The following is a 12,342-nucleotide window of genomic DNA, read 5'->3' on the forward strand; positions in this document are numbered from 1 at the left end:
TCTTCCTTCCTTCCTTTCTTTCTTCCTTCCTCTCTTTCTTTCTTCCTTCCTTCCTTCCTCCCTCTTTCTTTCTTCCTTCCTGTCTTTCTTCCTTCCTCTTTCTTTCTCTTCCTTCCTTCCTTCCTCTTTCTTTCTTTCTTCCTTCCTTCCTTCCTCTCTTTCTCTCTGTTTCTTCTTTCCTTTCTTGGCAATCACAGTTAAGTGACTTGCCCAGGGTCACACAGCTGGTCTCCATCCACTGGTAACCTATCTGCCTCTCCATCCTAATATCTGACACAACAGGGTGCAAATTGTCTTACAATAATCTTCCCTATTTTTTTGGGGTAGAGAGCAGATATTATTATCTACAGCAGAGAGGAAAACTGGGATGCAGATGGGTGTGCTGGTTTTGGCTTGAACTGGCTTAGGGAGAACCAACTGCTAAATCTTCAGTGTAAACATTTATATGATGGAAACTAGCAACTGTGACAAATCAGGGCTTGGTTTATTGTTTTGTTGAATGTCTAGACTTAAGAAAGCATGGAGAAAATGCTAATAATGCCAATGAAGCTTAAAAGTTTATGTGCGTACCTTTGGGGTTTTTTGTTCTGAGAGCCAGTATACCCTGAGATGCTGAAAATCGGTATATCTTAAAGGTGGCGGTACCAGTTCACTTCAGGCATAGTCTCTGAGGACTACACACAACACACCCTGCAGACAGCTCCTGCAGATGATGCCTCCTTCTTTGAACTCAGAGGATCACAGAAATTAAGAGGTAGAAGGGACTTGGGAGATCTTCTAAATCAAGGGTTCATAACCTTTTTTTGTATGAGACCCCTTTGGCAGTCTGGTGAAGTCTTATGGAATCCTCAGGTGTGTGTGTGTGTTTCTTGTTGTTGTTGTTGCTTTTTGGAGGACAACTGGGGTTAAGTGACTTGCCCAAGGTCACACGGCTAGTAAGTGTTAAGTGTCTGAGATCAGATTTGTATTCAGGTCCTCCCAACTTCAGGGCTGGTGCTCTACTCACTGAGCCACCTAGCCGCCCCCTCAGATGTTTTTAAATGCATAAAATGAAATTTGTAGAATTACAAAGGAAATTGATTATACTGGAATGCAATTGTCAAAGGTTTTTAATTATAATAGCTAGCATTTATATGGGCCGTTAGGTAGTACAGGGGATAGATTGTTGGGCCTGGAGTCAGGAAGACCTGAGTTCAAATCTGACCTCAGACAATTAGGAGCTGTGTGACCCTGGGCAAGTCACTTCACCCTGTTTGCCTCACTTTCCTCATCTGTAAAATAAGTTGAAGAAGGATCTCTGTACCTTCGCAGTATCTCTGCCAAGAAATCCCCAAATGAGGTCATGAAGAGTTGGACACGACTGAAACAACTGAACAAAAAACATTTCTATAGGGCTTTAAGCTTCATGAAGCACTTATACAAACCTTTCATTTTATCCTCACGACTATCTAGGGAGTTGTATTATTATCCTTAAGTAACTAGCCTAGGGTCATGCAGCTAATAAGTGGCTGAGACTGGATCTAAACTCTTCTAAAGTCTTCCAGATTCTGGGTCCCCTGCTCTATCCACCGTGGCTGAGGTTAAGAACTAAGCCCCTAGTTAAGAACCTCTGATCTGAGTCCAACTCCCTTGTTTTATAGAAGAGGAAAATGAGGTCCCCTCAAAGATAAGTGACTTGTACAGTCATATAGATAATAGATAGGAAGATAATAAATAGGGGCAGTGAGGAGGCAGGAGGGCCTGAGTTAAAATCCAGCCTCAGATACTTGACCCTTATTAGCTGTATGACCCTGGGCAAGTCACTTAACCCTGATTGCCTAAAAAAAGATAATAAATAGCAAACCAAAATGTTCCAAATGATTCCAAATGTATTTCTCTTCCCCATTCCACCACTGACTTCCTAGTGCACTGAGAGCAAGTGATTACATCCCAGGGTATACAGTTCACTGTTTCAAGTACTCTACCTTGACTAAATGCAAATTCTTTAAGGGCCGGGTCAGTCTATTCTACCTCTCTCACTCCTCCAGAGTGTCCACGTGGTTGTTATTAACTGACCAATGAAAGGCAGAAGACAGGAGTGGAGAGGGCCCTGAGCCCATTGATAAGATAGCGGACAACCTTCCAGCACCTGTTTGAGGTTCCTCCGGTCGGCAGCTGTCTTGGCCATGATCATACGGATGGTGTAGAGAATGAGTCCAGGCAGCCGCAGGAGCTCCATGCCGTTGCCAATAAAGGCTGAGGCGATGACATAGTTCACAAAAAAGGCTCCTTGGTCAGGCAGGAAGACACACCTAAGGGAAAGCCCGGGTCAGGGCCGAGGATAGAGCCCTGGGCAGGAGACTGGGGGCAAGGGAAGGTCCCACTAAGATAGGAAGGGCGGGAGGGCTCAGCCTCTCCCTTTGGGGAATAATCTTTTGGGGGAGCTGGAGGGATAAGCAAGTGAACTATGCCATTATGCTAAGAACACAAGGAGGCAGGCAGGGCAGGAGTCCTTGAAAAGGACAGTAGGTGTGTGGGTGTATGAGTATGCTTACAGCACATGTCTGAGCTATTCAGACAAACAGATCCCGCAAGGACAGCCAGGTCAGTATTATGGCTTAATTATCCTGCTGCTTCCTTTCCCGAGTGTGCCCGCTCCCCCAAGTGGATGGATTTGCTGTAAATAAGTTCCAGAGGATGAATAAAGCTCTGGCTAATTGAGTTTTATTCTCAGAAAATTAATAACATTTCCATAAGCACAGTAAAAAATGGGTCAGCTCACAAACATGCTGACAAGGAAGGCCCCATAGGCACCCACCCCAAGGGTGGCTAAAATCCCAATATAGGCCAGCAAAGCCCAAGGCCTTGTTTTGGTTTTTTGTTATTTTTTTGGGGGGGGAGATTGGAAAAGAGGGGGAAAAGAAGAAAGATGTCTTTTCCTGAAGCACAGATTTCAACCTGAAAGCTTCTGCATCAGCTTCTCCCTTCATCCTGGGCAGGCCCCCATTCCTCTGTGGGGTATTTGCCCCTGGGAGTATGCCAGACAGATGGGTGAAAGAACAAGGGTAATGTGTGTGGGGACGTGCTCTGTGTAGCACTTACTCCAATCTGACTGAGGTCTCAGAGGAAGCTTTGTCAAACAGCCACCGGAAGAAAAAATCTAGACTGGAATAGAAATAGATCCCATGAGATTATTTTCACTATCTACAGACACAGACAGACACACAGACAGACACACACACACACTCCAGAATGGAAAAAGAAGACTGTACATGGAACTGCCAGTCTTGATTATGTACAGTTGGCTTTTCCTTTTAAATATAATAAATTCAACCTTATACTTTCAAAGCTCTCTTGTTTGTCTATGTTTCCTTCTAGACTTTCTTCTGTTTTCCTCTGCGCATTAAAAAAATGTTTCAATAACCAAGTTTTCTTTCTTTTCTTTTGGAACCCTGTTACTCGCTTCTCTCTTCTTCTGATCTTGCCTCCCTACCAGTGAAAAAGAAAAAGAAAACTCTGATAACATACAAAATCAAACAAAGCAAATTCTTAAGTGAATGTATGACTCATTCCACACTTTGAGTCTAACTCTATCAAGAGGGGTAATTCCTCCTTTTTTTTTTTTACAGCTATCTAAGCTGATCAAGGATAAGGGACCTAGGTCATCTAAGGTCATTCTACTCGTAAGAAAGAGAACTGGGATTCAAATCTGTCTCCTAACTAGTTGTCTATGACTTTTCCCACCATACTTTGTTGACCCTCTCTACTGTGACTCTTAAATAGGACACATATGGTTGAGCTTCCCCAAGTGACATGGCAAAAAGGTGGTTTTGCTTTTAATTATCCAAGTAAAAAGAGGTGGGGAAATGAATCTCTCTTTGGATAAATTAATGCCTAATTCTAGCCAAACTTCTATGATTATACTCTAAGTAGATAATATATAAATGAAAACAATAAAAATACTCATAGGTCAATGCCAATGAAATTCCATATTTCTATGGAGAAAGACATGGATCTCAAAGTGGAAAGTGATGCTTTATACCTGGTAAGACCCAGAGAGGGGAGGATCAGCACCATGAAAATCAGGAAAATGTACACCTTGATCATCATTATTCTGTTTTCTCCTGACCTGAAGAAAAGAAAAGGTTAACGTCCAAAAGATGTCCACCATGTCCTCCAATGTTCCTTTTCAGGTTCTCTGTCATGTGTATATGGGCCAAAGCCAGCCCTCTAAGAAGGGAAGGCTGGGGGACCCTGCTCACTCACTTGGTCCAGTGTGACTCCAGCAGTGTGGAATAGTAGACTATGGAAGGCAGCAGTGCAGAGAAGGCCCACAGGAGGAGTGTTGGGAAGAACTGACTGATTACTGGGTCCTAGGGAATAAGAGGCAGAGTCAACCTCAGCAAGGGCAGGTAGAACAGGGCCCACAGGACTCTGTCCCTTCTGGCATCAATGCCTGGGGGAGTGGAAGGAGGGGACCAGGGGAGAAGTAGGGGTCTGAAAAGAACAGCTGACAATTAACCAAACCCCAGAATGAAACAGAAGCAAACCACAAAGATACATGTGGGTAGAGGGGAAAGGAATGGGAAAGTGGATATTTCAGCCAAGTCAGTTCCAGGAAAACCAATGACTAAATCCTCAAAGTTGAAATGTGATGCAGTAAAATTAATGACATACACATAGTGGGATGAAGCTTGAACTGGAAATCAGGTACCATGGATTCTTCCAACCCCAGTTTTGCCACTAAGGACAAGTCACTTCACCTGAGATAGCCTCAATCTTTCCATATGTAAAATACAGTGGTTGAACTAAGCAGGTATGACCAAGGACAAGGCACTTAACCTGATAGAACCTCAGTTTCTTCATCTGTTAAATGGAGATAATAATACTTATATGCCTACTCACTAGTAATGATGTCTGGTTCAAATGAAAGACTGCATGCAAAACGCTTCGCAAATGCTAAAGTGTAATATAAATGTCTGTTATTTTCATAGGATCATAGCTCTAGAGTAGGAAGAGACCTCAAAGTCCACTAAGCCCAACTCCCCTCATTTTACAGATAAGGAAACTGAGGCACAGAGACATTAAATGATTTGCTCAGAGTCACACAGCTAATAAATGAACGAGAGGGGAAGGCTAGGTGGCACAGTGAATAGAGCACCAGCCCCGGGAGTCAAGAGGACCTGAGTTCACATCTGGCTTCAAACACTTAACACAAAAACTAGCTGTGTGACCTTGGGCAAGTCACTTAACCCTAATTGCCCTACCTTCCCCCCTCCAAAAAAAAGAAAAAAAATAAACAAATGAAAAAGGATTTGCACTTAGGTCTTCAGCATTCCCTCCACCATATTATCTAGCTACCTGCTACTTAATTTTAAGGGATTCCCAGTCTTAAGTGTTAGGGATTTTTCATCTTTTTTACTCAAGACTTAAAACTACAGAAACAATATCAAGACATGTGTGGCCCCTTCATCCCTTTCAGTCTCTAGCCTTCTTATTTCAATTACCATACCAATTTCTCCCTCTTTCTCTCCTTCCCTCTCATCTCCACCCCCTACTCCCACCCTCCCACCTCCAACAAGGTAGAGACTCAGAACTCACATTTAGGGCATGAATGGGTTTGGTGACATTGAATTTGTCCATGGTGGAGATAATGATTGAGGGAGTAGTCAGGAAGAACAATACCACCGAGAGAATGAAATTGATGCCTGACCATTGGAACCACCACTGAAGGCCCTGGATAGAAAGATTCTTCCTGTGGGAGAAAGACAGAAAGGGAAGAAAAGCTCATTTTCAATGTTTCCCAACCCCCCTCAGCTTTCCAGCTAGAAGGAGCCCCAAGTGTAGCGATATTGCCCAATTCAAAGATGTTAAGCATCTCTAGAACTCAGACAATCAAGGTTAAGAGCCGTGGAGAATTGTTACTGAGAGATTCAACGCAAAGACCTGACTTTTGGACATGCAGGAGTTAACATAAGACCCACCTCTGCACTGGCTTTCAGCCGGAGGCAGGCCAAGCCACTGGATCCCTGTAGGCTTGGAGGGGAAACAAAAGAGGCGAGTTCACCCTCCTTGGGTTACCCACTGAATGACATATATGTTTACTTAGTAATTGTGACTTGGAGACATAGCTGGGGCTGTGGACAGAGTACTGAGCCAGGAGCCATGAGAAAAAGTGGGCTGTAGTTCCTGCCCTGCAACTCCCTAGTTACTAGCTGTGTGATGGGCTCTCCAGGTTCTGTATATGTGTATGTGTGCATGTGTATGTATATGCATATATACATGCACACACATATGCATTGTATGTATGTACACATATGTGCATTGTACCACATGTTATAAATATGTACTGCATGTGTGCTTAATTTACATATACACATATTATTACTATATATAATTTATGTATTAACATATAACAAGTGTTTAACATATATTAACATACAACACACGCTTTATATATTATTATGTTACATTATTACAAATTATATATAATTTATATGTGTATATACATATATAATTTATGTCCATATAATTTTATGTTGCATAATTTATATATGTTAATTGTATGTATAATTTACATGTGTTTATATTTTTATGTGTAAATATAATTTATGTATTGTATTTATATATAATTTGCATGTGTGCGTATGTATTTATATAGGTATAGGTATGATTTATATGCATGAATCTGTGTGGATGTATGTGGATGTATATGTATATTTACACATATATTCCTCCATTAACATGTAAGCTCCTTGAGGAAAGTGATGGTTTTATTTGGTGTTTGGCACATAGTAGGCGCTTAATTGAATTGAGAAATGGTATCACTCATGTTCATAGAGATCCAACTGGGTTAGTAACAAGAAAAATTTCCAAAATTATAAGATGGATTCTCTACTGGCAGGGAGGGTGCCCCCACTACAATTAAGCAAGTTTTCCTTATTCTGTGTTGTGAAAGAGCCAAGGAGAGAACACTTCCGGTTTGAGGAGGGAAGGCAAGGTTAGGCAACCTACACCACTGATGTGTTGCTATAGACCTTTGTGTTTCTCCCCCTTGACATCTGTCTCCCCTTTCTTCCTCCTCCCTCTTACATTCTCTCTTTCTTTTCCTTCTCTTCCTAGCACTTAGTACAGTATGAGGCACATAGTAGGTATTTAATAAATGCCTGTTGATTGATTCTTCCAGCTTATGCCTTAGACCAAGTATTTTTAACCTTCATTTTTATCACATGCTTTCAGCAGTATGGTAAAAGCCATGGCTCTCTTATCAGAATAATATTTTAAAATAATTAAAGGCAATGCTAAAATTAAGTTAAACATAGTGAAAATAAAGATGTCATTTTTTTCCCTTATACAAGTTCATGACCCTCTGAAATCTATCCACAGACCCCACATTAAGAACTCCTGCCTTAGACTTACCATGGGGCAGAGGGGCTGCTAACCCATGGCCCAGCGGAGAGGGTAACTAGGTTAATAAGTTACACGTAGGGACCCCAACGAGCTAAGTCATTAATAGTCTGAACTTCCACCATTTAACCTGTCATAGCATTACTGGGGAGATAGGTCAGAAAGTGATTGGTGAGACAACTAGGCAGAATTCCACTAAACTACACACTAGGTTGTGTGGTACAGTGGTTAGAAGTGGTGGCCTAGAAGTCAGGATAGACCTGGTTTCCTATTCCATCTCTGATACTCATTAGCTTTGGGAAAGATCACTGTCTCACTTCCCTCATCTATAAATGGGAATAATAACACCTGCCTGTTGTATCTACCTCACAAGTGTATTGTGATAACGAGATAACAGACATAAAAACCTTTGCAAACTTTAAAGCTCGGTACAAATGTGAGTTATTACTACTATTACTATCATCATGGTGGGGTGGAAAGGTCATATCCTATGGTCCCAAGGGATCTGTGCCAGACACAACTATGAATAATAGTTACAAAGATCATTGTAATAAATACAAGTCCTTTCCACCAATACCCCTCCCCAAATCCAGTCCCCTTGGAGTCAGGCTGAAGAGCTCACCAACAAATGTTCTCTGGATGGGAGGCAAAGGCAACAGTCCAGCTGGAGGTGCAGAGTTCTTTGCTATAGGATGATGGCTGTGTCTCATTTCTGCATCTGCAGCCCTGACACTTGCAAGCGTTGAAATCCTTGAGAATGCTACCGAGATAAAAGACAGACTGGAACATACCCAGCATACAGAAGGAACTCATTCCTACCACGGCAAAGACTGGGCTTCACTGGAAGACATTCTGAAAATGCCTCTGCCTTCCTATGAGACATTCCTATGCCTGAAGTCTCTCCTGTCCAAGATCATGGAGCTTCCTTCAGTCTTGTAGGCTAGTGCTCCTGCCCACTGCGATACCTTCAGGTCCCACTTTGTCTCTTCTCTCTCCCCACAAATAAACTTCCTCGGAATATTTCTCCTTCTAATAACAGAAGCTTTTCTATCTTAGGCTCATCCTTGACTCCTCCTGTTATCCCTGTGGCTCTGAAGCCCCCAAGTGAATAGAGTGATACTTCTTAGGGAGGATACTAAAAGAGAAGCTCTCCCAAGGTCCAAGATATCTCTGAGACTTGAGGTGGAAGGGGAGTTAGTTGGCCTTCAGGGTCTGCATATTGAAGAGGGGAGGAAAAGATTTCAGATGGCTACGTTTTCCTTGGCACCAGGCTGCTCCCAAGTATAGAGAGGCAAAGAGACAGGTGTCCCACATTGTCCCTCTTTTGACATGAGTAACTCCAACCTAGAAAATGACTTCTGTTTAGTTAAGTTGAAAAAATGACATTTACTTTTGCCTTGGTTTCCCTCAAGCCCTCCATATTTCTATCTTTGCTTCTAAGCTGATAAAACACAGTCTTGTTTCTGGAAATGAAGATTAGCCCACCTACAAGATAAAATACTGAACTAACACTAACAGAAGCTAATCGCTGTTCCTGAGAGGTATATAAGACTCCTTCAGGTCCAGTGGTGGCAAAGGGTGCGGTGACTGCCTTGTTAATGGAGTCTCTCTGTGGCTATTTGTGGTTCTTTGTCATCTCTGGACTTTAGTAAAGTTCTCCTAGATTGCTTATGAGCAAAGCATGACAGGAGGAAGAGAGTTTTCCATGTGATGTCTTCTTAAGACCAGGGATACCAGGCAGACTTTGCCTCCAGTGGATCAACGTTGCCTCTCAGACATTCCCACATTCAATGTTTTAGTGAGTGGGTCACAGATGGATATAACTAAGTTTGGAAGAAACCTGGAACAGAAGCTTACATTATTCCCAGATTCAATGTTACTCCTGTCTTTTGACTTCAAGGAAAATTGGGGAATTCAAAAGTTGAAGAAAGGATCACTGTGTTTCTAACACTGATATTGCAGGGGTGGGAATGGAATGGAGGGAAGACCTTTTAAATGTGTCAAGAAGGACAAGGCCTGAGCTAAAGTAGGATGGTTCTCTAAGGTGACACAAAGTTTGTCAGCTTAATTAAAGCCTAGTACTGATGAGAACAAGGCCAGGGGTGAATCATTACATGAACCAATTAGCAACCCCTGTTCTATGGTCATAAATGACTATACCCTTAACCTGTCAGCCATCTTACAAATGTATACCGTGGGTCATAAAGGAAAGTAGCTGGGAAAGCGAGGATGGTTCACTGTAGTCCCTCATTTCTATGACAGGAGAAGGCCATATATCCTAGTCATGGTGAGTTAACAGCATCCTCTTGGTATCTAAGAGTTAACCCATGAAGGTCCTGGGTAAGTAGGAAATGAACAAAATACGAACCAAGACAGGAAACAGAGAGAGCTTTTGGGAAAACAGGATTCAGACCCCAATCCACTCACAAGGTAGCCATGGATTGCTCCTGGAAGGTGACAAAGGCCATTCCCAAGGGGTGATCCTGAACTGTGTGTTCCTCTTGCGATAACCTTTGAAGCAGCCTGTCCTTCTTCCGGGTGTAGTAGATGATGGCATCTTCCTGCCAAGAAAACACCAACTTGATCCACAGCAACATGGTAGGGAGAGATGGGACACTGCCCAGACCCAGAAAACCATGGGACCTTCATAATACCACATAACCTGTCATGTAGGAACTCAACCCATGTAAACTGATTGAGATAAAGAGAAGGCAACTCCCAGCAGTTGGTGGAATAGTACCTATTATTGCCTAACTAAAGAGTCAATGTCCTCACCTTCTCACAGCCCTGGATTTCACAGAAACAGAACTGGCCACAGGGCTTGGGGTTGATGAATGTGCGCTCACCAGTCTTTGTCTGCAGGTTGGTGTAATAGTTCAGGCTTTTCTCAACTTTTTTCCTGCAAGCAGGGAAGGGAAAATCAAGAGAAACAAAAAACACAGACAAAGTTTCCCAAGGTGTGGCCAGGCAACGATGATCGGGTGAGTGTGGTCCTTGTGGCCACTGGGACAGAATTACAATTAAATTCAAACATTTATTAAGTGCCAACTCTGTGCAAGACACTGTGCTAGGGGAGGAGACAGACAAAAATAAAATAGTCCCTGTCCTCAAGAAACTTAGTCTACTGACAAATTTGTTTTAAATTAAAATTGTTTTATTATTCAAGCAGAGGTCTCACTCACTTTATAGCTGAGACCCGATAGTCTTGCTTAATCCCTAAGGTTCCCTCTCTCCCACTCTCACAGGACCCCTTGACATAATGCCTATTCCCCTAACTTACCTTTCATTACACAGATAAATTAGCTTGGCGACATCATAACATAGTTGGACCTCTACTACAGTACAGGTGGGATAGGCATCTCTGCAGCATGGGAAAAGGAGAAAAAAAGGACAGAGTAGTCATTACAGAAACAAGCAATTTCCACTCAGAGAATATCATCATTCATTTAAAATGGTAACCAATGGGTAAAATGAGTTTCTCATGGGTTGTTCTTATGGAGAACTCCTAAAAGTCTAGAAAGGCATTCTTAACCTGGGATCCATGAATTTAAAAAGAAAGATTTGGATAACTATATTTCAATATTATTGGTTTACTTTGTAATTTTATATATTTTATGCATTTTTTAAAAAAAGCTTTATTGGTGGTTCTTGGTTGGTCTTGTTGCCACAAATCTGTCTTTGCTCCAGTCCATCCTCAACTCAGCTATCAAAGTAATCTTCCTTAAGGACAGATTTGACCATATCACCCCCCCCCCACTTGATAAACTCCAGTGGCTCCCTATCCCCTCCAGGTTCAAATATAAAATCCTCCATTCACAACCTGGCCCCTATCTTTCCAGTCTTTTTGTACCTTGGTACCATGCACCATCACTGCACTCCTTCCTTGCCCCCAACCCTGCAACATGCTCTGTGATCCATGGACAATGTCTTCCTTGCAGTTCCCAGAACAAAACACTACATCTCCAGACTCTGGGCATTTGCCTTGGTTGTCCCCTATTCCTGGCTTGTTCTCCCTCCTCATCTCTGCCTCCTACCTGTCCTGTTTTCCTTTAAGTTCCAGCTAAAATCCCATCTTCTACAGGAAGCCTTTCCCAATTTATCTTAATTTTAGCACCTTTCTTTTGTTAATCATTTCCTTTTTATCCTGTACAATATATAGCTTGTTTGTACATAGTTATTTGAATGTTGTCTTCCCAATGAGATTGTGAGCTCCTCAAGGGATCCTTTCATTGCTCTCCAGCATTTAAAACAATGCCTGGCATATACGAGGTGTAAATGTTAATTGACTGAATGACTGATAAAATTCTTTTTTCATTCATTCATTCATTCATTCATTCATTCAAGTCCAGTCACTCTTCCAAATTTTGTTTTCTGAGCATGTAAACAAAATGAGAACAGACTTCGAGGGACATGCCCTAATTCCCTTGGAAAAACTTAGCTAGCCTGCTTGTACCCAAAAATCTGTAGGGGATTTGGATTCTTTTGGCATGTAAGACAGACAGTGTGTTGATAAAACCAAACCCCACAAAATAAATTTATGACTTTGTTCAAGAAAGATATTTAACAGGAATTATCCACACACAATTAAATTAAAGGAAACTTCCTACTCAATGTAACATACAAATCTCAATTTCTGCTTTTCAGGTATAATTCCTACTCTTAGTACTTATGTTGTTTTTAGCAAGTCACCTAAGACTATGTGTGTCATAACTAAGTGGTAGAGAGCTGGGCCTGACGTCAGGAAGGCCTGAGTTTCAAATCTAGTCTTGGTACTGTCTAGCTGTGTGACCTTGGGCAAGTCACTTACCCTCTGATCAGTTTCTTCATCAGTAAAACGGAGATAATGGTAGCACCAACCTCCCACAGTAGTTGTGAAGATCAAATGAGATAACATTTTTAAAGTACTCAGTACAGTGCTCAGCACACAGCAGGCTCTTGATGAACACTTTTTCCCTC

General features: G+C 42.0%; 1 protein-coding gene across 5 annotated transcripts in view; it reads right to left on the bottom strand.

Moving 5' to 3' along the window:
- TMEM63A (transmembrane protein 63A) overlaps window positions 1-12,342 on the bottom strand; it is a 41,682-nt gene that overhangs the window by 1,881 nt on the left and 27,459 nt on the right. For all 5 annotated transcript variants that reach the window (XM_069069093.1, XM_069069092.1, XM_069069091.1 and 2 more), the window contains 9 exons: window positions 10,667-10,747; window positions 10,162-10,285; window positions 9,814-9,947; window positions 8,009-8,146; window positions 5,581-5,734; window positions 4,246-4,352; window positions 4,022-4,108; window positions 3,082-3,144; window positions 2,129-2,291 (listed from right to left, as the gene is read on the bottom strand). In XM_069069093.1, coding sequence (XP_068925194.1) covers window positions 2,129-2,291; window positions 3,082-3,144; window positions 4,022-4,108; window positions 4,246-4,352; window positions 5,581-5,734; window positions 8,009-8,146; window positions 9,814-9,947; window positions 10,162-10,285; window positions 10,667-10,747 — 1,051 coding nt within the window. The remainder of the gene's footprint in view (window positions 1-2,128; window positions 2,292-3,081; window positions 3,145-4,021; window positions 4,109-4,245; window positions 4,353-5,580; window positions 5,735-8,008; window positions 8,147-9,813; window positions 9,948-10,161; window positions 10,286-10,666; window positions 10,748-12,342) is intronic.

Source organism: Petaurus breviceps, unplaced genomic scaffold (assembly GCF_028583685.1).
Source record: "Petaurus breviceps papuanus isolate PSGF00001 unplaced genomic scaffold, PetGlider_PUasm1.0 90778, whole genome shotgun sequence".
NCBI lineage: Eukaryota > Metazoa > Chordata > Mammalia > Diprotodontia > Petauridae > Petaurus > Petaurus breviceps.